The sequence below is a fragment of the Sus scrofa genome, chromosome 11 (genome assembly GCF_000003025.6).
Source record: "Sus scrofa isolate TJ Tabasco breed Duroc chromosome 11, Sscrofa11.1, whole genome shotgun sequence".
In the NCBI taxonomy this organism is placed as follows: Eukaryota; Metazoa; Chordata; class Mammalia; order Artiodactyla; family Suidae; genus Sus; species Sus scrofa.
Genome location: NC_010453.5, coordinates 23,708,645 through 23,732,746, shown reverse-complemented (window position 1 = coordinate 23,732,746; position 24,102 = coordinate 23,708,645). Strand labels below are relative to the sequence as shown.

The window sequence follows — 24,102 nt, the reverse complement described above, 5'->3', positions numbered from 1 at the left end:
CCTTCTCTACCTACTACTCCATCCTCTGCTTCCCTCCTTTAAAGGGAGTCTCGGTATCAGTACTTGATCCAAGCCCAGACAACCACAACTTCAGAACTGCTAGGCATGCGCAGTCAGGTCAAAGGAAATTGCTCACCACCGGGGACTCTAGGTAAGGCATCTGACCATGCCTCTGGTATGGTCAGAACTGATACAGCAGTTCTGTTCTCCCGTCTTTCCTTTTTCTTTTCTTTTTCCTATAAAGACAGATGTCCCAGGTGGGTTGGTATTTGGTCACCGCTCAGAGTTTATGTTTGGGAGTTTCCTTATATGATATTTAACGCTGCAGCCAAAATGATCTCTAGACAACAAAGTCACCTAAAACACATTTGTAGTTAAGATCCTGCTGTTTCATGCCCTTCTCACTCCTCATCCTGATGGGTACATTATTGCTGGGGTTTACACTGATGAAACAGGTGATTGGCATTTTGGCACATCCCCTTACTGAAAAGAATACTTATTCTCACAACGAACATGTAAATTGCATAGACCACCAGCCCGTGGGGGATCCTGCACCTGGTGTGGAAGACAGCGACGGGACTGTCACAGTGTCATTCAGCGGCTTTTACCACGCAAAGGCACGTCAGCCTCCGTGATGCATTATAACCACAGACACAGATAGAGCGCCCGCAAAAAACACACGCCCTTTTTTAAAAATAGAGCCCTGGGTAATTACCCTGACTACTGTTCTACGAGAAAACCTCCTTTATGCCTGCTCATCAATTTAGGATCCGGACATGAAAAATTACTGGCATTAAGTGGTTAAGGCGATTTGCTTTCCAAATGAAGAAAAGACAAAAAAAAACCAAAAATAAAAAAATAACACTGCAGAAAAATCTCTGCTTCTGACTTGCCCGTGTTGACAGCCAAGGCTCACCTCACATAAAGGATCCTTTTTCTGATGGTACCTCCCTCCTAAAGGACCACGTGGGAAAGGTGATCAGGGGCTGCTTCCTACTGTCGCCCCCCCTCCCCGGGCAGGTGGGTGGGTGGGTGGGGGCGGCCGCCCTGCAGGGGTGGTGTGAATTCTCGGTGGGTCCAGCATCCCCAGAAGCATCTGTCCGTCCCACCCCCGGGGACGGGACTGGGTGATCTGCCGAAAAGCTACAGAAACATTGCTCACCTTGAGAAGTAAGCTCTCGGGGGCGGGGTCCGTGCTGCTCCAAGTGGCCCCAGGACATGACATAGGTTATGAGGTTTGCCATTCGATATGGAGTAAGATGGGAAATTACTGGACTACTTACCCCCAAATGGGAAAAAAAAAAAAATGAGGACACAAGAAAAGGCAAACTCACAACAAAAGAGATGGCCCCTCCCAAGTGTTACTTACATTGCGTGAGGATCCCCGTTAAGGCGTTTTTGAAGTTCTCCTTGGCCTCCTCCATCTCCTGCTCGTGGGTGGCTTTCTCGTTCATCAGCCGGCGGATGTGGCTGTTGGCCGACTGGACCATGGAGTAGAACTGGTTGGCGGACCGCCGGTTCACCTCCCCTCGCTCAATCCAGGACAGCAGCACGGTGATGGCCTCTGAAAACTTGCTGTCGTCTGGAAACGGAAAATCACCAAATGCCCAAGTCACGCGGAGGCAAGATTTGGGTTTCCGCTTTGGTTTGTCTCTCAAGGCAGAGCACGGTCCATCCCAATGGATATGTTTTCAGACTTGACCCATGAGCTTCCCCACGACCGACGGCCCCATCATCACTCAGCTTCTCTTTTCTCATCTAACTCCACTGCACCGCAGAGCCACCCAAGAAGGTGGTTCATGCTCTCATCTACCAATCTGATGAGCTTGACTGCAGAAGGTCTGTTCTGGGCATCCTTTTTTTATTATTATTTTTTAATTACTCAATTAATTTTATTACATGTATAGTTGTACAACAATCATCACAATCAAATTTTATCGCACGTCCATCCCAAACCCTCAGTGCATCTCCCTACCCGCCCCAACCTGTCTCATTTGAAAACCCTAAGTTTTTCAGTCTGTGAGTCAGTATCTGTTCTGAGCATCCTTTAAAATACAGTAGAACCTCATCCTTCCATCAAACCCAGACTTCTCTTTCTTGAGACTGGCTTGGAAAACTGTTACTCACCTATTTGTTCGCCAGTTCATTTCGTTTCTCTTTCATCAGAAATAGCACACAGCGATACTGGTTTTCTGACTTAGAATCTGCTGGGTTGTCATCAAGATTTGGATGACAGATTAAATGACTTTTAAAAGCGGGTGCAATGTAAGATATTGTTCCCAAGGTGGTAGTAGGAATACGTCAATTCTTGTTCTACTGATTTCACTTTAGGTTTAATGTAACCGATTTGATTAAACTCGAAATTAGAATATTTCTTTGCTTTCAACAAAAGAGGACCTGTTCCTGGCGTGAGCGGTGTTTGCTTTGGAAGGCTGTTAGAAACCCATCTGAACTTGGTTTGAACGGGGTGGGGTGGGGCTGGGATGAGGGGGCAGGAGGTTCCGCCTGTAAATAAGTGATGAAGTTCATTTCAGAGAAGCCAAGAGACTTGCCTGTTTGCACACAGTTACCGGAACCGTGTTGTATAGTTTGTAGATGGAGAAAAAGCAAGTGTGAATGTAACTCATTTAATCAGAACTGGAAGTGGTGTGTCAGCTATTACAACATCAATCGAACCCACTGCTGAGGGCTCACTGTGTATTTTCCAGACAAACTTGAGGACAAAAGCCTTTCATGGGGTTTTTTCCTACCCTGAGAAAATGGGATTTAAGAAAAATATCCTAGAAACTAGCACATTATAACTTAACTATACTGCTAAAAACCTTTTTTTTTTTAATAAAAAAGGAAAAATCTCCTGCCTTTTCCAAGTAAACGGCGGAGAGTTTGAATTCTAAAAATAAGGAGCAAAATTAGACTGAGTGCTTTAGATTCTTACTCATGGATGTGACAAATACCAAGTGCCTGTCATGCTCTGGCCACTGGAGATAAATCAGAGACACCCCTGCACACTGTGTGTGTATTCTATTGTTTATATATTACTATATACATTGTTGGGGTTTTTTGTCCTTTTAGGGCCGCACCTGTGGCGTATGAAATTCCCAGGCTGGAGACTGAATCGGAGTTGCAGCTGCCGGCCTACCCCACAGCAACACAGGATCCGAGCCATGTCTGTGATCTACACCACAGCTCATGGTAACATTGGATCCTTAGTGCAATGAGTGAGGTCAGAGATTGAACTCATGTCATCATGGATACTAGCTGGGTTCGTTACCCCTGAGCCGCAATGGGAACGCCTATATATTGTTTACAGATATAACCCACACTCACACAGACGCATACATCCATATATGTATAGACACTCCAGGTGAGCAGATAGAGGGTGGCTCATACTTGGTCATTAAAGCTCTTTATTTTATTTGACTCACCAGATGTTTCGTAATTGACCACTGTTGTTAGTATTTTACACACCACACGAAGCCTGCATTTGCGCGGAGTGCTTTGTGAATTTTGCACAGCCCTGGAGAAATACCAGGAGCATCTTTGCTCCCAGAGACCCCCTCCCAGACCAGGGCACAACTTCATTGCTGCGGCTGCCGCCTGCCCAGGAGGTACACGCACTGAGTGAAGGCAGAGTCCCCCAGCCCAGTGCCCGTGGAGGGGGGTCGGTCTTCTCCAGGGTGGAAATTGCTCTGAGGCTGGGCCAGCATCCTGGGCCCTCCCTCACCTGGGCAGTGCCAATCTGGGCTTGGGGAATCAAGCATTTTTCCTGTGCACACCTGCCCCTCTGGCTCACACCCTGACCCCAAGGAGATAACTGGCCTGGGGAGGGTGCACGGGGTGCCTGCATGGGAAAGCTTGGCATTTCCTTGCCCATCACAGCTCACGGGGAGCCAGCATGCACTTGCTCAGCGCCATAGCTGACTCATGTGGTTTCGTTAACTCTGGAATTTCAGTCTAAGTTCAACCCCTCAGTGAACTCCAGCTGCAGTGGGTTCTTATCTCATTTCATGGACCGGAGCGGCTTGTATAAGATAGAATCCATCACGTAACTTAACACTGCGTTCAGCCCGTGGAGAGGCCCATAATTTAGCCTTATGCTTCTGGGAGCCCCACTGCGACGCTTACAGTCGGAATAAATTCCGCCTCCCTCACACTCTCTGCCTCTCTCCCTGCCAATATGTGTTAGGAGAATGGGCCTCCGAAAAGACAGAAGAAACCACACGAATGCTTAGAGGAAATCCTTTTTTTTTTCCTTTTGAAAAATAACAAGAAAAAAGAGAACTCTGACATCATGGACCATTTTTCCCTTTGGCTGTGACTTTCATCTCTACGTCACACAAAGAAAAATCCTGGATGTTTTTGTTACAGAGCTTCCAAGGAGAGAGAGCGATGTGGTTCCATCTTTCTTTCACTCGCATACGGGGCCCATCTTTTTTTTTTTTTCCTCTTGCTTGTGGTCACTCAGTTCATAAACACCCTAATTTATTGTCAGGAAGAACACACTTGAACTTTAAAAACAGATGTCTGTTCGGATGATCTTTAAAAAAAACAAATTGTTTTTATCTTCATTTTTATTTTTGGCTGCGCCCAGGGCATACGGAAGTTCCAGGGCCGAGATTGAACCTATGCCGTAGCTGTGACATGAGCCCCGGCAGTGACAACGGTGGATCCTTAACCTGCTGTGCCACCTCGGGAACGCCAAGCCAATCTTATTGTTTTTTACTCCTAGACCTAAAGCATAAGTTCACCAGCAGATTACAGTTAATTAATTGTTCTCAGAAAGAGAAAATACAATCCTAGGATTAAGCAATTGAGAATACACAATTTTATTTTATTTTTGTTGTTGTTGTTGTTGCTATTTCTTGGGCCGCTCCCGCAGCATATGGAGGTTCCCAGGCTAGGGGTTGAATCGGAGCTGTAGCCACCGGCCTACGCCAGAGCCACAGCAACGCGGGATCCGAGCCATGTCTGCAACCTACACCACAGCTCACGGCAACGCCGGATCGTTAACCCACTGAGCAAGGGCAGGGACCGAACCCGCAACCTCATGGTTCCTAGTCGGATTCGTTAACCACTGCGCCACGACGGGAACTCCAGAATACACAATTTTAAAAGTCAGCAGGCAAGAGACTGTCTAATATTGTGACAAGGAATAAATAGTAGGCAGAATTCCATTTTCTTTATGTATACATCTAAGTTAAAAATCTCTATGATATTGTGTATCTCATATTTATACATATATATGGCTTAGTACATAGTTTTGAAAACTCCCAATTTCGTTCTCATTTCTGAACTTTCTGAGGCAGGCTGATGGAGGACGGATGTGCTGACATTCAAATTAACTGTGAGAACACTGGTTAACACGCAACTGCTAAGTCTAGTCAGTATCTGTTGCCACGTAAGACCAGACTTTGTTAATTACAACCACGTCAGCAGCTCCCTCTGAATGGCTATAGGAGGGCATCAGGAATGGTTATTTTCTTTTTTGTCTTTTCTAGGGCCACGCTCGCAGCATATGGAGGTTCCCAGGCTAGGGGTCTAATCGGAACTGTAGCTGCCGACCTACACCACAGCTCACGGCAATGCCAGATCCTTAACCCACTGAGCGAGGCCAGGGATTGAACCCTCAACCTCACAGTTCCTAGTCAGATTCGTTAATCACTGAGCCACGACAGGAAATCCAGGGAATGGTTATTTTCAATAACCAACTGCAGATTCAATTTGGGATTCAGCGGAAAGACCACGGAGAAAACAGAAAACAATATAAACTAATTTAAGCAGGATGTGGACTGCGGCAGTTCATGCAGAAAAATATTAACACTGCTTGTAGAAATCACACCAAAGACGCACTGAGAACAATTCCTGATACTTGGCAGTGAACACGCGTAGGTCTAACTCTGAACATGGGTGCCCTTTAGAAATGAAAACACGCAGATGTGCCTTCGCCACCGTAAGCACTGGGAAAACTGGCACATTAGGAAGAGATTACGGACCTTTTGCTCACCAAAGATTGCCCAGTGTTTCTGATCGGTGTCCTCATACTGTCACATCCAGGATACCACAGATGCTTGCCCCTGGCCTCCCCTGATCTGCATTTTCCCCTTCAATCCGTCCCCCATTCCATCACTGTCCTCTTTGTGAAACACTTTTGCATATACTTGCGCATCCTATCTGGGTCACCTGCGGGGCTGCCTTCAAGGATCAGCCTAGGTGCCTTTCACAAAGGAAGCTCTCCTGTAACCCTAACATGAATGAGGCCTACTGCTGGGTTTCCACGGTGCCCTACATATCCTGCCATTCAAACACTCGTCTCTCTGTACGGTAACTGTCGGTTTATGTATCTGTCTCTGGTTCTGAGGGGCTCATGTGACAACAAGACTTCCCATACGTGTTTCAATCTTTGGCTCACTCTGCGTTTTCCCCTTTGTACTTTATTTATTTCATTAGGCTCTTTTTTTTTTTTTTTTTTTTTTTTTTTTGTCTTTTAACGCCCACACCCATGAATGTGGAAGTTCCCAGGCTGGGGGATGAATCAGAGCGCAGCTGCCAGCCTACACCACAGCCACAGCCACGCCAGATTTGAGCCATGTCTGTAAGCTACATCACAGCTTGCAGCAACACTGGATCCTTAACCCACTAAGCGAGGCCAGGGATCCTACCTGGCGTCCTCATGGATACTAGTTGGGTCCCTTACTGCTGAGCCACAATGGGAATTCCCTCGAGGCTCTGTGTCTAATAGATTTGCAGTGATTAGTACGGGAAAGTTACAACAAATTCACTGATCACAAGTTGGGAAACACCACTTGGCAATAAACATTTTAATTTCATGTTAAAGAGTATTTTCGCGCTGTCTACCAGAGAGAAATATTCCCATGGCGCTTAAGCTGGCTAGTCCTTTTATCCTTCAGGTACCTGAGGTTATTATCATTGGCGATGAAAGTTAAGAGTGATGTCAGGTAATTATACAGAAGCAGCACCTTCCACAGTAAGCTAACCAGCTCAGCAAATGATTCAAACATCTTTTGGAAAGCTTTTTTAAATCTGGGAAGGCAGTAGCTGTTGTTAGCTTTCTCTGCGAGGAATACATAGTATAACGATTCCCATTCTTCAGTGTCACTACCTGAATCCTTACCCACTTCATTTCTGGTAACTTCACGGGTGTGTGCTCATTTTATATTTGTAGGATAGTCAGGAGTCCCCGGCCACAGCATTCACTCGCTTTTCCTCTCCTCCATGTGTATTGAGCATGCGTGCAGAGCAGGCGCTTTGAAAACTTCATATGGTATCTTTGCTATTAATTTTTTTTGTCTTTTTGTCTTTCTAGGGCCCCACCCACGGCACACGGAGATTCCAAGGCGAGGGGTCCAATCCAAGCTAATGCTTCCGGCCTATACCAGAGCCACAGCAACTCGGGATCTGAGCCACATCTGCGACCTACACCACAGCGCACAGCAATGCCGGATCCTTAACCCACTGAGCGAGGCCAGGGATCAAACCAGTGTCCTCATGGGTGCTGGTTGGGTTCGTTCACCGCTGAGCCATGACGGGAACTCCTATCTTTGCTATTCAAAGACCCCAAGCTTGGGCCTCATTGGGGAGCTTGTTGAAAGGGTAGCCTCACCCTTACTTAGGCCTCCTGACTCAGAAGCTGCAGCCAAGTCTGCGTGTTTCACATGCACACTGCAACTGGAGAAGAGCTGGAAGGCATCACTCAACAGGAGCCAGGGAAAGGGATTAGGAGCTCATCTAAGTTAAAAGGGATCTAAAGCAGGGCACAGATGAACTTATCTACAGAACAGAAACAGACTCACAGACATGGAGAACAGACATGTGGTTGCCAAGGCGCAAGGGGATGGACTGAGATTTAGGGTTAGCAGATGCAAACTGTTACATTTAAAGCGGATAAGCAGTGAGGTCCTACTGCACAGCACAGGGAACTATGTCCAGTCGCTTAGGATAGAGCATGATAGAAGATACTATGTGAAAAAGAAAAAAAAAAATAAACACACACATATGTGGACATATGTATATGGATGTATATATGTATAATGTGTATATATGTATAGACACATAACATATGTATATACAAAACTGGTTACTTTGCTGTACAGCAGAAATTGACAGAACACTGTAAATCAACTATAATAAAAAAAATTGGAAAAAAAAAAAAAGGATAATGACAACCTGAAAGAGAAAGTGGTTTCTGACATAGTGGAGAACGCTGAAGGGGTCTGATATGAACTTACAAACTCTGTGCATCCCTGTCACCAAACCCTCAACCGCCTTTTAAAGAAGAGCTCCTTAAACACCTGGCATCTCCATCCCACAAAGAAATAGTCCAAGACCTGGAAACAGGCACAGAGGGAAATACAGATGCTTTCAGTGGACGGCTGGGCATGGCCCAGGGGACCCGCTCCATACCCACCCCTCTGGGGTGATCTGATTTCACAGAGGTGCGAATCTTTACTTGGCTTTGGGTGAGTTTACAGCTCTTTAGAGACAGAACATAATTTGTGGAAAACAGATAACAATGCAAATCATTCTTCTCCATAATAATGCAAATGAGAAGAAAATATAAGATCTTCACCAAGCAATCCTTCTTCTGAACCAGTGTTAACGTCTTACTCATTCTCTCACGAATGAATGAGTGAAATAAAATTACGGGCGCCTGCTCATTTTATATTTGTAGGATAGTCAGGAGTCCACGGCTACAGCATCCACTAGGGACCAAGGAACTGCAAGCTCCTTGAAGGCAGAGCCCATGTCGTGGTCGTCTCAGAAGCCTCTGGGTGCAACAGGGAGCCCAGGACTCGGGACTCAGCAAGGGCGCCTGGAGGACTTTAATGAAACTGATGTGCAGACAAGGAAGGGGAAAGGTATCAACCTGGTAGGTAATTTCTTCTCCCTTTTTGTCCGGGGGGTGATCTGGTCCTGAATTTCAGAACAATGGGCAGGACAAGAGGCAGGCCATGAACCCTGAACGTGAAAACTGAGGTGGGCTGGAACAGCCTGATGTATGGGGGGCGTCTAGAAGGAACAACATGAAGAGAGATTCCATGTTTAAACAAGATGTCTTAAGAACAAGCTTTTTCGCAGTTCCTGTTGTGGCGCAGCAGGAACAAATCTGAGCAGTAACCATGACATTGTGGGTTCCATCCCTGGGCTCGCTCAGTGGCTTAAGGATCTGGCGTTGCTGTGAGCTGTGGTGTAGGTCGCAGATGAGGCTCAGATCTGGCGTTGCGGTGGCTGTGGCGTAGGCTGGCAGCTGTAGCTCCAATTGGACCCCTGGGTCCTAGCCTGGGACCCTCCATACGCTGTGGGTGTGACCCTAAAAAGCAAAAAAAAAAAAAATAAAAGAATGATGTTTTTAAAAAGGAAGACATTCTATACCACTTTTCTTTCCAAAGAAATGAGGACACACTACACACACACACACACACACACACACACACACACCCAATGAATGATGTGTTTATACAGGTGTCCCTGCTTTCTGGCTTCCAGGCTGGCTGGAAATCACTTAGTGTGCAGTCACATATTGATCTAAGCAGAATGGAAAATCGAGGACGGCCAGAACGCAGCTACTGTGACGTTCCCCCCAAATTTCACTATGTGTCCCTTAAAATCAGACATCCCTCAACAAGTCTGCATTCTCTGGCTGCTCCATGAACCATCAACAGGGCTGGTTCCTCACTTTTCCTTCAAAGCCCAGAAAGGCTGTACAAACGGTTAATACTCCCCTCTATCCTTAACACATACCTACAGAGGCACACGCACACTCTCTCTCTCTTTCTCTCTCTCTCCAACTATTCAGGGCCTGTGAAAATGAGAAAATTCAGCGGAGGCAATATGAACACGTAATGAGTCTTCCTGCCTTGGGATCAGGCAAATGGTTTCTAGGTGAAACGGCCCATCTTGCCTCTATGAAGGTCAGCAACGCCTGAGACAGTGATTCGCAAACAGGCTCCCCGGCTTCGTATTTCCTTTGCCCTAAGAGGGAAGCCTGGCTTTTAGCTAATGGAACTTCCACTCGGCTCACAGCATTATTGATTTTGACTTTCTTAGAACCATAAATATTGACCACCATCTCCGCAAAATGCTGGCAACCACATCCAGCCTCTGGCAGGCTGGGGTCGGGGTGGGGAGGGGCATCCTGTATGCAAATCAGCGACTCGAACTCGGAAATTATGGATGCTGTTCCCAGGGAGACTGTGTGTCCTGGACCGACGCACGTCTGGGAATCCCAAGGACACTGCTTGCAAAGCTTTGTCAAAACTTCACCTGCTGCAGAGAGAAACCCCTTCCTTTCACCACATAATCAAAGATTATGCGAAGCTTTCCAGAGGCGGAAAGGGTACACAAAAAAACTTTTCAATGCTCTTGCCAGGAGAAATCCCCTGTGAATTAGGAGATCATCTTTCCTTACTGTCTAATCAATCTCTTCTTTGCACAGTCCAAACACGGGGCTCCTCCAGGGGTGGACGGTCTGTGTTAGACACACGGAAATTCATTATCTCCTCTGCCTGGTGCTACTGTTTCCAATAAAGTGTAATTATGGTGGTATCGAGCTCCTTCTCACTTTCTCCAAGCCGTGCTATAAACTTTGGATCTGTGAGCAGTAACTTCCCAGTCAGTCTTCATTAAGCTGAATTGTCTCCAACAATGTCTATTTAATCAGCAGGGTGCCCGCTAATTTTCTTTTTTAGAATTTGTATTAACCGAACCGAAGCTGGGTGCTTAGAGCCCGAGACGCTCTGCCATTCCCGCTCGATGTTTCCTTCGACTTCCGATGGCCCGGTGGCCATTAGATCTGGGGCTACCTGGTCCTAGAAGGTCACCCGTCCCTCACCCTGCACCACTGTCCAACCGGGGTGCCCGTCAGTCCTGGGATGGCACATTCATGTCCTGCACATAAGAGTGGGAATTGCTTTGCTTTGCAATTTCCTGTATCACTCGGGAGACCTAAACTCTGTGAGGCAGGGGCTTGTGTGTTGTTTTCTCTGCTCACATACCACCAGCCCCTGCCCAGGGCTTAGCACAGTGCCAGGCAAAGAACTCAGCAAATACTTGCGGAGTGAACGGAATGATGGAATGATGGCCCTCCATTTCCCATCATGCCTGGCGGCGCTGCTGACCAGAAACCCAGCATGTTCCTAGGTCCCAGCAGCTGAGGAAGAAAGACAGGAACGAATTTACTGAGCATCACTGTGTGCATGGTTTTAACACTGGGCTGGAGATGAAGGGCCTTGTGGGTTAGAACAAGGACTTGGCTAGCATGCACTTGGCTGGATAAAGCTGATTTTCAAAAAGAAACGTGTAAGGACAAACAAGTCCCATAGAACGTAGGGGAAAAAAAATGTTTGTAATAAACCTGAGATAGCAAGATTTCTCAGGGAAGGAAAAAAAAAAATCAAATCCAATTAGGTATTTTCAGATTGCATTTCCATTTCCCTTCTGATCCAGGCTTTTCCACCTGAGGTCTTGATGGCGTTTATATCCCCCACATCAAGGAAAATCATCTTCAGGGAAATGCTTTCCTTTCCTCCTCCTGTCTGGCTTTGCAGCGTTATAAAGAGCAGAGTGGATTTCCTCTCCGAAGCAGCCAATTTCCGAAGCAATTAAATGCTGTTTATATTCCAAGCTCTGTGCTTGGGTTGAAATTGTCAAGCTTGATATTACCTGACTGTTGCCTAAGATGTCATCCCAGCTAGTGCATTCTACTGTAACTGCCACCTATTAAAATTTCCAATCTGTTCTCTCCACAAGGGATGACACGGTCCCTGGCAAAGGGGCAGCGTCTCAATTCTGCAAATTATACTCATCTGTATAAATATATATTTTTTGAAATGGCAAGGTTTGCGGATGACTTCACCAAATTGACATGCCAATCTGCTAGCTTCGAGCAGGCAAGGCGATGCCGTATATGTCTCACAGGCACAGACACTTCTGTGCTGGGTTCTGAAAACGAAGGTAACGTAGATGCCAAACGTTCCTGAAATTCCTCAGGTCAGGAAGTGCTAGTTTTTGTCACTTTTAGGTGTGGCCACGACTGAATAAGGTTTAGCCCATATAACTCCTAAGCTGCTACTAGACATCATGCACTGGATAGTAAAATATTATTTGCTCAAAATCAACTTTCCTGTTTGAGCATGCTGTTCTTTCTCATTCTGCCCACGCTTTCTGACTTCTAGTCTGAATGGAATAGTGAGAGAAGGTCTGCATTTGCATTTTATATGCCATGTATACATATGTATATGTATATACATATATTTTGTCTTTTTAGGGCTGCACCCATGGCACATGGAAGTTCCCAGGCTAGGGGGCGAATCGGAGCAGTCTCCGGTCTATGTCACAGCAATGCCAGATCTGAGCCATATCTGTGACCTACACCACAGCTCACGGCAACAATGGATCCTTAACCCACTAGCGAGGCTAGGGATCGAACCTGCGTCCTCATGGATACTAGCTGGGTTCATAACCGCTGGGCCACAACAGGAACTCCCCCTTGCCTCTTGGCAGCAGGTCCCCAAAGCTGAGAGGCTGCCCTCTGACCTTCAGCCCTCAGTAAGACACCAAATAAACTCAACCCACAGCTTGTATGATGTGTGTTGTTTTTTTTCCTTTCAAGTCAATAGTTTCAAGGGGGCACTTCAGGGGCAACTGTATCTGACTGGGGGGGTCCCCAAGGCCAGAGCAGGGGACGGGGGGCCAGAAGCAGGAGTCTTTTTTTTTTTTTTGGTTAATTCTTTTTTAAAGAAATCGAATTCAACTTCTGATCTTCCTAAAAGAGGTTTGGGGGTAGCTTTTCTTGTTTCCTTTAGTGAAAACATCCAATCTACCTCACACGCTGTCAGCTAGGTTCCAAAACACGCAAAGGATCAATCACATCTCTCCTCTCCCAAGAAACCTCTAATGACTTCTTCATTGTTTATGGAATAAAACCCCAAATCCAGCAGCAGCCCTCAGGGTTTCACCATCTGGCCTCAGACCGTTTTCCCAGCTTCACCTCATTCTTATTTTATTTTCTCTTTTTAGGGCCGCACCCGCAGCATATGGAGGTTCCCAGGCTGGGGGTCCAATCAGAGCTGTCGCTGCCGGCCTACGTCACAGCCACAGCAACACCGGATCTGAGCTGCATCTGCAACCTACACCACGGCTCATGGCAACACCGGATCCTTCACCCACTGAGCAGAGCCAGGGATTGAACCCCCATCTTCAAGGATGACAGTTGGATTTGTTTCCACTGGGCCACAACGGGGACTCCTTCACCTCACTCTTCTAAACGTCCATGTGGCTCTCGTGATCCCCAGAGGTGGCAACCTGCCTTTCTCCTCCTGCGCCCAATTCCGTGTTGCTTCTCTCTGGCTTTACTCCTCAGGCTCCAGCCTCGTCTGACAAGAATGCCTTTAAGTCCTTTCTTCTCCTGGGAAAAAAATTCTTGTTTATCCTGCAAAGTTCAAGTTCTGCCTCCTCTATGAAGACTTTTTTTTTTTTTTTTTTTTTGGTTTTTTGTGTCTTTTTGCCATTTCTTGGGCCACTCCCGTGGCATAAGGAGGTTCCCAGGCTAGGGGTCCAATTGGAGCTGTAGCCGCCGGCCTACACCACAGCCACAGCAACGCGGGATCCAAGCCGTGTCTGCGACCTACACCACAGCTCAAGGCAACGCCGGATCCTTAAGCCACTGAGCAAGGCCAGGGATTGAACCCGCAACCTCATGGTTCCTGGTCGGATTCGTTAACCACTGCGCCACGACGGGAACTCCTATGAAGACTTTCTTGACAGCTTCAGCAACACCACTCACACCTGGCCCTGAGTTCCCAAAGCCTGTGTCTCCTATGTTGGGTGACAATTGTGTCGTGGGCTTTGTATTACAGTTAATGGTTTACCTGTAAATACCTACGTGTGACCACTGACCATGACCTAAGTTTTGCTCATCCAAACCCGACAGGCCCAATGGGCTGAGGCGCCGCAATGCACCCATGTTGCGGGAGTCAAACACGTCATCAGTCCTGAAAGAGTATCCACACATCTCATTCTAACTATCATATGATCCAGCAATCCCATTCCTGGGCATATGTCCGGACAAAACATTCATTCAAAAAGATGCATGCACCCTTATGTTCATTGGGGCAGTATTCACAATAGTAAAGAATGAAACAGCATAAATGTCCACTGACAGTTGAATGGATTAAGAAGATGCAGTACATATATACAATGGAATACTACTCAGCCACAAAAAAGGACAAGATAATGCCCTTTGCAGCAACCTGGACGGAACTAGAGATTCTCATACTAAGTGAAGTCAGTCAGAAAGAGAAAGGCAAATACCACATAATGTAACTTACATGTGGAATCTAAAACATGGCACAGAGGGTCCTATCAACAAAACACAAACAGATCCCGGACATGGAGAGCAGACTTGTGGTTGTCAGGGGTGAGGTGGGAGGGAGTGGGATGGACCGGGGCTTTGGGGGTGGTGGATACGAACTGTTATATTTGGAATGGATGGGCTAGGGAGCCCAACTGTACAGCACAGGCAACTATGTGTGATCGGGTGACTTTGCCATACAGCAGAAAATGAAAAAAAACATTGTAAATCAACTACACTTTATTTTTCCCCCTAGGGCCACATCTACAGCATATGGAGGTTCCCAGGCTAGGAGCTGAATCGGAGCTACAGCTGCCGGCCAACGCCACACCAACACGGGATCCAATTCATGTCTGCAACCTATACCACGGATCACAGCAACGCAGGATCCTTAACCCACTGATGGAGGCCAGGAATCAAACCCTGGACATCATGAATACTAGTGGGGTTCGTTAACCACTGAGCCATGATGCGAACGCCTCAACTAAACTTTAATAATAATAATAATAATAAAAATAACCCTGGCCCCTCCCCTGTCACCTGTAGCTCATTGCAGCAGGTCCTAAAACCTGCCGTTATCTCCCACTACCTCAAACCTGGGAAAGCAGCACAGCAAACATTCAAAGAAATGCAGCAGGTTCGCTTCTAATCCTGATTCTTCCATGGGTATTAGGAGGGTCCCCCCTCTCCATCCACGAAGACAATGGCCTGTAGCCTAGATTCCCGTCTGCCCGGCACAGACTCCCAGCACCGTTTCTGGTGTGTCTTTGGGAAGCTTTGTTCAGATCCCAGGGGAAATGCAGACTCTACAGACCAGGGGGGCATCCTGGACCACCGAGCCGTGGAAGAAGAGACGCTGGCCCATTCAACACGGGTGGGAAGATGGTAGCCTGTTTTGGGGTGCAAGCGGAGGGCTCTTCTGCCTCCCTTTGTGTGAGTGTGGTTGTGACACACATTCAGGGAGCCCGCTAGGAAGGGGCAGGGTTCTGTCTGGGCAGCACCAGGAAGCCCAGGTGACCCTGGTCACATGATTGTCAGCAAGTGAAGGGACAGGAGAAACACCTGGGGCGCCAGCGCCTGGGGATCGCGGTGTCTCCCTGGGGGCTGGCGATCACTGGCTCGCAAGTGGAGGAAGCGAGCAGGAAGGGCGCCTACCTTTGAGCTTCTCAGCCAGCAGCGCGGCCTCGTGCTCCGAATAGTGCATGATGGGCGGCGGCGAGGGTGGCCGCAGCCGGTCCTCCTCCAGCTTGCGCCGGTGCCGCTCCTCGCGCGCGCGCATCCTCTGCTTGCACTCCCACTCGTAGAAGTCGTCTCTGGCCTGCGCGAAGTCCACGTGCAGGCGGCCCGAATCCTTTTTGTCCGTGCTAGACCCTAATCGCATCCGGTAGCCTGAAACCAATGGGACGTTGGGTCACATCACACGGGCACAGGGAGGGCGCCTTGGGGTCCAGGTCCTCAAGGCGCACGAGGGAGCTGTCAATTAATTCTTTGCCCTTACAAAGGGCACCCATCCCATAGGAGGTGGGGCGCTGTTACCCTTTTCCCCTGGCAAGCAGGAAACACTGCCAAGGCACTCCTGTTATGGATCTGGGGGGAAACACACCCGCTAGGAGGCAGCTCCGAGCCAGGGGCACCAAGAGGCCGATCTCAGGAAATCAGGGCACTTATCCTAACTCCTTCTTCCCTCTGGCTTCCAGGAAGCTCAGCAACAAACCTGCCACAGAGCTTTTCCTCCCCCGCGCCTCTCCTTCTCTATGGCCTTGACTTTCTGTTTTCCATTGACTGTAATGCCGTTGTATAGCCTCTCCAACTTTCTTTTTAGAAAGAGGTGGAGCGGGAATGAATAAAAGTATCAGTGATGTTTAAAAAGTCCTGCAAAGTAAATTCCACGAGACCTCCCTCACAGGCTATTGCTTCGTTTCTCTGGAAAATGCTCCTGCTCTGTCTGTTCTCCCACATCGCCCCTCGGCAGCTGCAAAAGCCACAATTACCAAGGCAATTTTGCAATGCTGCTTTATTTCCACTTATCCTCTGGGGCACGCAGGAGAATATTTTACCTTCAATCAAGAGGCCTCACTGTGGCCTTGCTTACAGCCCTCCAGCACCTCAGCTGGCACGCAGCGCTGCACAAATTGTCCATGCAATCTGGGAAGGCCACAGGAGCCCAGGCAGGAGCCCAGAGCTGGATCAAAAAACTGGACCTGAAGTCTTGTGGGGATTTACCGTGAGCTACCCAACTTAGGATGCTTAGAAGCAGACACTTGATCAGAGAGATCAACACGAACAGAACTGCGACCCGACCGCCAGTCTGCCTTCAAATGAAGGAGGCTTGGCTTTGAGGTGGCGCTTCCGTTTGGGGTACTCAGATTTTTTAAAAACATAAATTCAGGTCCCAGCAGGGTCCCAGCTGTCAGGGGCTGTCAGAAGAGAGAGCAAGATAAGCACTTTTGCAGTGCAGGGACTTTGTAAACGAGACACCACTGTGAGATGCTGGGCCGTGCTGTGCTGATGCTCAAGACATCGTGTGGTAGATTTCAATGGATTATCGTAGCATTTGGGGTGGAAGCGCAGCTGAAAATCCCAGGAGAGGCTGGCTTCTCTCCGGAAGGGTACTTCACACCTTTGAGACGTTACCAATATGAAACAGATCTTGTGTCTGATTCCCCTTTTGCCCTGCTCACTCCCAGGTTGAAATGGGATCATCTAAAACTGGGAAGAAGAATTCCCATTGCGGCTCAGTGGTAATGAACCCCACTCGTATTCATGAGGATGCAGGTTCCATTCCTGCCCTCGCTCAGTGGATTAAGGATCCAGCATTGCCATGAGCTGTGGTGCAGGGCACAGACGAGGCTTGGATCCTGGGATGCTGTGGCTGTGGTGTAGGCCGGCAGCTGTAGCTCCGACTCAACCTCTAGCCTGGGAAAGTCCATATGCTGAGGGTACAGCCCTAAAGAGACAAAAAATATAGTTAAAAAAAAAAGGAAGGCATAACAATGCCTGTCAAAAATGCAAACATCTGATCACAGAGGAGCAGAATTCATGCGAAGGCAGAGTGTATCTTGGTTGTAGGCCATGGAAACAAGTGAGCAGGCAGCCGTGATACATACGTGACAGCTGAGCAGGCACAAGGGCCTAAGACTGGCCATCTTTCCCAAGCGGCCAAGCAACTTTCCTGTTTGGGTCTACAGCATCGCTTTCCAGACATCTCTGGTTCCCCCAAGCACCCTCTCTTTCACCCAAACATCATCAGTAAGGCCTTAAAAGAGCCCCTGATGAGGCTGAGTCTAAAATTAGCTTGGCCTTCAAATGTTGATTGTGGTCCTAAAATTAGACAGGCCATCCAGCTGGGCTCCAGGCTTGCAAGAGCTCACGTACAGAAGGGGTGGGCTGCCATCCTTCTTGGCCCTCCCAAGCAGCCAATCGGATCTACCCAGCATGATGCTGCAACCTTCCCAGGGCAACCCAGGCAGAACCAGGATTTCCCTGGGTCCCTAGGCAGGGAGGCTGCAGGTGAGGCCTTTGCTGCGGGCTCCTTGCACTGCCAAGGAGCAGACCAAGGAGCAGTCAGGCAGGGGCCCGGCTGAGAAGCAGGATTGAGGTCAGAGCGTGAAGGAGGAGAGCATAGAGGCATGTGTATTTGGGGTGTTCATGTGCCTAACTGTGGGACTGGTCACCCTTGGCCGTGTCTTATAAGTTGTCTGATTGAGTCTAAATAGTCATTGTGTTATGTCGGGTATTGAAAGGCATTCCTCTAAACCTTTCATTCATTCATTTATTTAGTTTTTGCTTTTCAGGGCTGCACCCGAGGCACATGGACGTTCCCTAGCTAGGGGTTTAATTGGAGCTACAGCTGCCAGCCTACACCACAGCCACAGTAACACCAGATCCAAGCTGCATCTGCGACCCACACCACAGCTCACGGCAAGGCCGGATTCTTAACCCACTGAGCGACGCCAGAGATAGAACCCGAATCCTCAGGGTTCCTAGTCAGATTCGCGTCCGCTGCACCATGACGGGAACTCCTAACCCTTTCATTTAATCAAGGGGAGTAAAGGCTTAGCTATATTGGTAGAACCGTGATTAGGACCCAAATTCCCAGGGCAGGGTTCCTGAGAAACAAATATCAGAACCTCTTTATCATCATCAGGCTATCTGCTTTAAAAATAACCATTTACAGAGTTCCCGCTGTGGAGCAGTGGATTAAGAACCTGGCTGCAGCAGCTCAGGTCACTGTGGTTTGATTCCCAGCCCAGGGCACTGGGTTAAAGGACCTGGCATTGCCACAGCTGCAGGGAGGTCGAAGCGGTGGCTCGGATTCAATCCCTGGCCCGGGAATTTCCAATGCCATAGGGCTGGCCATAAAAAAATAAAAATAAGAATGAGAAAACAAAAAACCAAACATTTACTGTTTGGTTCCCATGTTGCACCTGCGAGGTGCTTAATATCCATGATTTTGATCTATTCTCACAGCAATCTGATGAGGAGAACTGTTACTACCTCGATTTTGCAGATGAGAAAACAGGCTCAGGAGTTCCCGTGGTGGCGCAGTGGTTAACGAATCCAACTAGGACATGATTGTGGGTTCGGTCCCTGCCCTTGCTCAGTGGGTTAAGGATCCGGCGTTGCCGTGAGCTGTAGTGTAGGTTGCAGACGCGGCTCGGATCCCGCGTTGCTGTGGCTCTGGCATAGGCCGGTGGCTACAGCTCCGATTCGACCCCTAGCCTGGGAACCTCCGTATGCTGCGGGAGCGGCCCAAGAAATAGCTAAAAAGACAAAAAAAAAAAAAAAAAAAAAAAAAAAGAAAACAGAGGCTCAGAGAGGGGTTATCTGGCCCAAGGCATGTGAATCCCAGCGCCACGCACTCAACAGAACCCCTGCTTGTCTAACAGGTTATTCTGATGCTATAACTCAAGAGTTTGTCAGAAATACGTGTGTTGTAATCACACATGTTCTATGCTTTGTGTTCCATCTCCATTTTGGAATGCTTTCAGGTTCCTCCCCCCACTTTGCCAGGTTTTACTAGAATAAAGGTTGGAATATTCTCCACGGCACTTTCTAGCTCAGAAAGGTATCTGCACTGTTGGAATAACCCCAAGGCTCCTGGGATTTGCAAAAGAATTTTAGGGTAAGAGGGGCTGCCTGCAGAAGTTCTGGAAAGCTGGGAGTAATGTTCAGAAATGTTTTCCTATTCTTCTTTTTTTTTTTTTTTTTTTTTTTTTCTTTTTTGGCTGCCCCATGGGATATGGAGTTCCCGGGCCGGGGATCAGACCCAAGCTGCAGCTGCAACCTAAGCTGCAGCTTCGGCCATGCCAGATCCTTAACCCTCTGTGCCAGACCGGGGATTGAACCTGCATCCCAGCGCTCCCAAGACGCTGCCGAGCCCGCTTTGCCACTTTAGGAACTCCTTTTATTCCTATTCTTTTCTCACTCTAGCTTTGCCCCAGGATGAGGGAGGTGGTATGCAGAGTGACAGATGGAGAGTGAGAGGGACAGTAGCTGAGTTAAATCCGAAAATACAGAATACATCCTTCTAAAGCCACACGCAAGTGCTGCAATTCTTTTTCTTTCCTTTTTTTTTTTTTTTTTTTTTTTTGTTCTTTTAGGACCACACCCATGGCATATGGAGCTTCCCAGCTAGGGGTCTAATCGAAGCTGTTGCTGCCCGCCTGTGCTAGAACCACAGCAACGCCAGATCCAAGCCTTGTCTGTGACTACACCACAGCTCACGGCAACACCAGATCCTTAACCCACTGAGCGAGGCCAGGGATCGAACCCACAACCTCATGGTTCCCAGTTGGATTCGTTTCTGCTGCGCCACGACGGGAGCTCCAAGCACCACAATTCTTAGAAGATTTTGAAAAGGCTTTGCTGACAGGCTCCATACACATGCTCCAGCACCCACGGAGTAGAAAGCAGAGTTAGGCCTCATTTCAACATCTGTAACAACCTCCCAGATAAATGGCACCAAAGAAGCAGGGGTGGGTGGGGTGGGCTTAGCTGGGCTAAATGCTAAGCAAATGGGCAGTGAATTGGCCCTTGCCCTTGGGCCTGAGGACAACTTTTTGCGAGGAACTGGTCTTGATGTGGTGCCCTGGGGTCTAAAACGTGAACCATTTCTGAAAAACTGAATTTCTGCTGCGAGAGTTCTTTGTTCCCTCAGAGAATTACATCCAATAATAACAGCAATCCTTAGTATTCATAAATTTGCTTTTCATCTAATACACACTTGAGAACGGTAAATAGAAACTCCATGGGGAGTCCTTGGGGGGCAGTGGGTTAAAGATCCAGCATTGTCACTGCAGCAGCCTGGGTGGCTGCTGTGGTGTAGGTTCCATCCCTGGCCTGGGAACTTCCACATGCTGCCCCTGTGGCCAAAGAAACAAACCAAAGAAGCAAACAACAAAAAATAGAAATTCCTAAAGCTTGGATGGTGGGAAATGATGCCTGCAGCCAGGAGGTGTGATCACAGACTAACACAGAGCTCCTGGCTCTCTGGGGAAAGGGCAGACTTCCTCCTTTTCCAGCCCCAAACTCAAGACTTTATTGTGCCCTGAAGCAAAAGAGAAGACATTCTCCCCCCCTCCAGCATGTGGAGGTTCCCAGGCTAGGGGTCGAATCAGCGTTACAGCTGCTGGGCTACACCACAGCCACAGCAACGCGGGATCCGAGCCACATCTGTGACCTGCACCACGGCTCACGGCAATGCCGGATCCTTAACCTACTGACCGAGGCCGGGGATCGAACCCGTGTCCTCATGGATACTTTGAGGTTCCTTTCCACTAAGCCCCAACAGGAACTCTGGGAAGATGCTCGCTTCGATGTTACAAAATGCCACAAAGCGCCCGGAAAAGCCCTTATATGATGCACAGTACCAGAAAGGTAAATGGCCTTATCAACCATGAACTCCTCGGCAAAGCGGATGTGACAAAAATTCTTCTTGCTTTTCCGGATCGCCGTGATGTCCCCGCACTGCTCGAAGACTTCCTGGATGATTTCCTCGGTGGCGTTTTCCGGCAATCCTCCCACGAACACGGTCTTACACCCGGGGGGCCGTTCTCTCGTGGACGGAGGTGGGAGATCTGAGAATCACAGCGAAACAGAGGGTTTGGCCTTTTATCCATTTTCGATTTTTTTTTTCCCCCCCCTGATCCACCTGGTGAAAGTCAAACTCCCTGAGTAACTGTCTCCATTCTGAGTCAGGATGAATTTCCAGGGCCGCTGACACGGATGGCGGGCTGTCCGGATGTGGGGGTGCCTGTCCCCCCTTCCCCCCAACTTGGCTTTCACTTTCTGTGTTCATTTCTGGCTATGCTCGTCCGCCAACAGAGATAAAGCACATGTGAGCACAATTTCATTTCTCCTTCATAATACAGAAGCCCAGAAAACCGGAAAGAAAAAGGAAAAAAAAAAAAAAAAAAAAAAAGAACTTCGCGCAGTACAAAGCGTGATGGAAATGACAGCATGATGAAAAACCCAGGCTTGTTATCTGCTTTGTCTGGGAGGCAGAACAGAGCGGCACGGAGCCTGAGAGCCAGCACGCTACTTACTGGCCTGGGAAACACCAGGCCTGAGAAAAAAAAAAAACCACTTAAAAAAAAAAAAAAAAAGATTCACATTTAAATGAGCCAACTATTAAATTGGGGGGGAGGCTGTACAAAAAGATAAAATGTATACTGTCACAACATTTTACCTAGTTTATATGGAGATTACTAAGGCAATCTCCAGAAAAGTCCACTTTAAAAAGGCAACACTGATTAATATGAATAAAAAAAAAATTCCAGCTACTTAAGCTCGTAAACTTAGTAGTAGAGGCTAAATTAAAAAAAAGGGGGGGCCCTATTTATTTCATCAAATGTATGTTTCCTTCCAGTGAAGGCAATTTAGCCCAGAAACTCTGAGATGCAGGCTCTCCCCCAGCCCCTGCCCCCAGGTTGCTAACTGCCAAAGTAATTCCATTTTCCATCTAGCGAAACGCATCTCAGAGTTGCTCTCTCACGTGTGTGAGGGATGCATGCAAGTGTGGCAAATGCTAGACTTAGCTACATGCACAAAGGTTCTTCATGCTGGATATACCACCCCAAGGACACACGCCAGGATCGGGAGATGGTTCAGTTCCTGGAGAGACACAGGGACGCGTGTGTGTTTCTAATCTGGAGACAAAGGCCTCTGCAGAAAGACCATCCTGTGCACCCACGTGGGCAAACTTTGAGTTGCATATGAAAATGGATGCAAGACTATACATTTCAAAAAAAAAAAAAAAAGGGAAGCGATTTAAATTGATGAGCCAATGTTTCTCCAGAGATCACTTACTTGGATTTTGAGGAAAAAGGGTACAACTCTTGCAGTGGATTATTTCTTTGACGACGGCCACTTCTGTGGGCGGAGGGGGTGGTACCAGCCCCAGGCCTGGTATCATGGGGTTGATGGGGGTGATTCCAGCCATCATGTTGAGACCTGGATCAAAGCTGGGCACGCAGATGGAGTCTGTAAAGCACACGAGATAGATAACATTGTGGCTGCAGGATCGTAAGCCAGTCTTGGCGGTTACTTTTGCTGTTTTCCCGCAAAGAAGATCTGACTTTATGCTCTCTGTTTTCTGGGAATTTCTCCTGCCGTAACTAGAGCAATAGAGAAACCCAGTCCAGAGGGGTAAAGAGAAAATAAAAGATGAATTTTACAGAGAGGTTATATTATGGAAAACACTCGGACAGCAGAATGGAGCCCAGCATATTAGAGGGGAAAACCACGCACCGCAAAGCTTTGCTAATCTTGTGACTGTGCTTTTCTGTGTAACTTCTACGGAGATGGAACTGCCTTACGACCCAGGATGTGGGAAGACTCTGTAACACGGAAATGCCCACTGTATCTGCTTGTCACCCTGGTTCTAGCACAAGTGCCCTAGATTTAGGAAATAGGAAAGTTCAGTTTAATATAATGATGCATTCAGGTCCAATCTAACCTATTCCCCCCAGGAAATAAAAAAACAAAGACTAATTATAATGAGGAAGGCTGCATTAGACATATGCAGGCATAAAAGGAGCTCTATACCTTTCCAAGTCCTACTGCATAATCACACTTTCCTCCTATAATTCAATCAGCAAATTACTGACCACCTTTCTGAACTCTATTTGTTGCATAAAAAAAAAAAAATACACATTTAGGCCCTGTATAAAAAGTGGAAGGTCACCAAAGGATGGGTTTTCTAATATAAACACTGAATTGTTTTCTTTTTTTTCTTTTCTTTTCTGATTTTAGTGTGGTAATAAAGCAAGTCATTTCAAAGGTGAAATACAGGGATTTTTTTTTTTGCTTTTTAAGTCCAGACCTGCAGCATATGGAAATTCCCAGGCTAGGGGGTCGAATCGGAGCTACCGCTGCTGGCCTACACCACAGCCACAGCAATGTGGGATCTGAGCCTCATCTATGACCTACACCACAGCTCCCGGCAACCCCAGATCCTTAACGCACTGAGCAAGGCCAGGGATCGAACCTGCATCCTCATGGATGCTAGTCAGATTTATTTCCACTGGCGCCAGTGGGAACTCCCTTTTTCCTTACATTGGTAAGACCTGAGAGTTGGGACTGTTCACATGTGCTGAGCTTCAGAAGAGCTGCAAGGGGATCCCTCTCCTGAGAATGTTTCTGTTTTCAGAAAACAGACACTCTGGCTGGTAGGGTGAGACTATCCTCAGTGGACAAAGAGCATCACTGACTCCCCCGGCTGTTGCCATGGT

At 47.8% G+C, this 24,102-nt stretch overlaps 1 protein-coding gene across 15 annotated transcripts in view; it reads right to left on the bottom strand.

Moving 5' to 3' along the window:
• Positions 1-24,102, bottom strand: part of ENOX1 (ecto-NOX disulfide-thiol exchanger 1) — a 660,000-nt gene that overhangs the window by 162,017 nt on the left and 473,881 nt on the right. For 14 of the 15 annotated variants that reach the window (XM_021065349.1, XM_021065348.1, XM_021065354.1 and 11 more), the window contains 4 exons: positions 22,679-22,852; positions 21,241-21,447; positions 15,524-15,757; positions 1,370-1,582 (listed from right to left, as the gene is read on the bottom strand). In XM_021065349.1, coding sequence (XP_020921008.1) covers positions 1,370-1,582; positions 15,524-15,757; positions 21,241-21,447; positions 22,679-22,852 — 828 coding nt within the window. Of the gene's footprint in view, positions 1-1,369; positions 1,583-15,523; positions 15,758-21,240; positions 21,448-22,678; positions 22,853-23,119; positions 23,685-24,102 lie in introns of those variants that run through there. The other variant, XM_021065359.1, reaches the window with a different exon arrangement.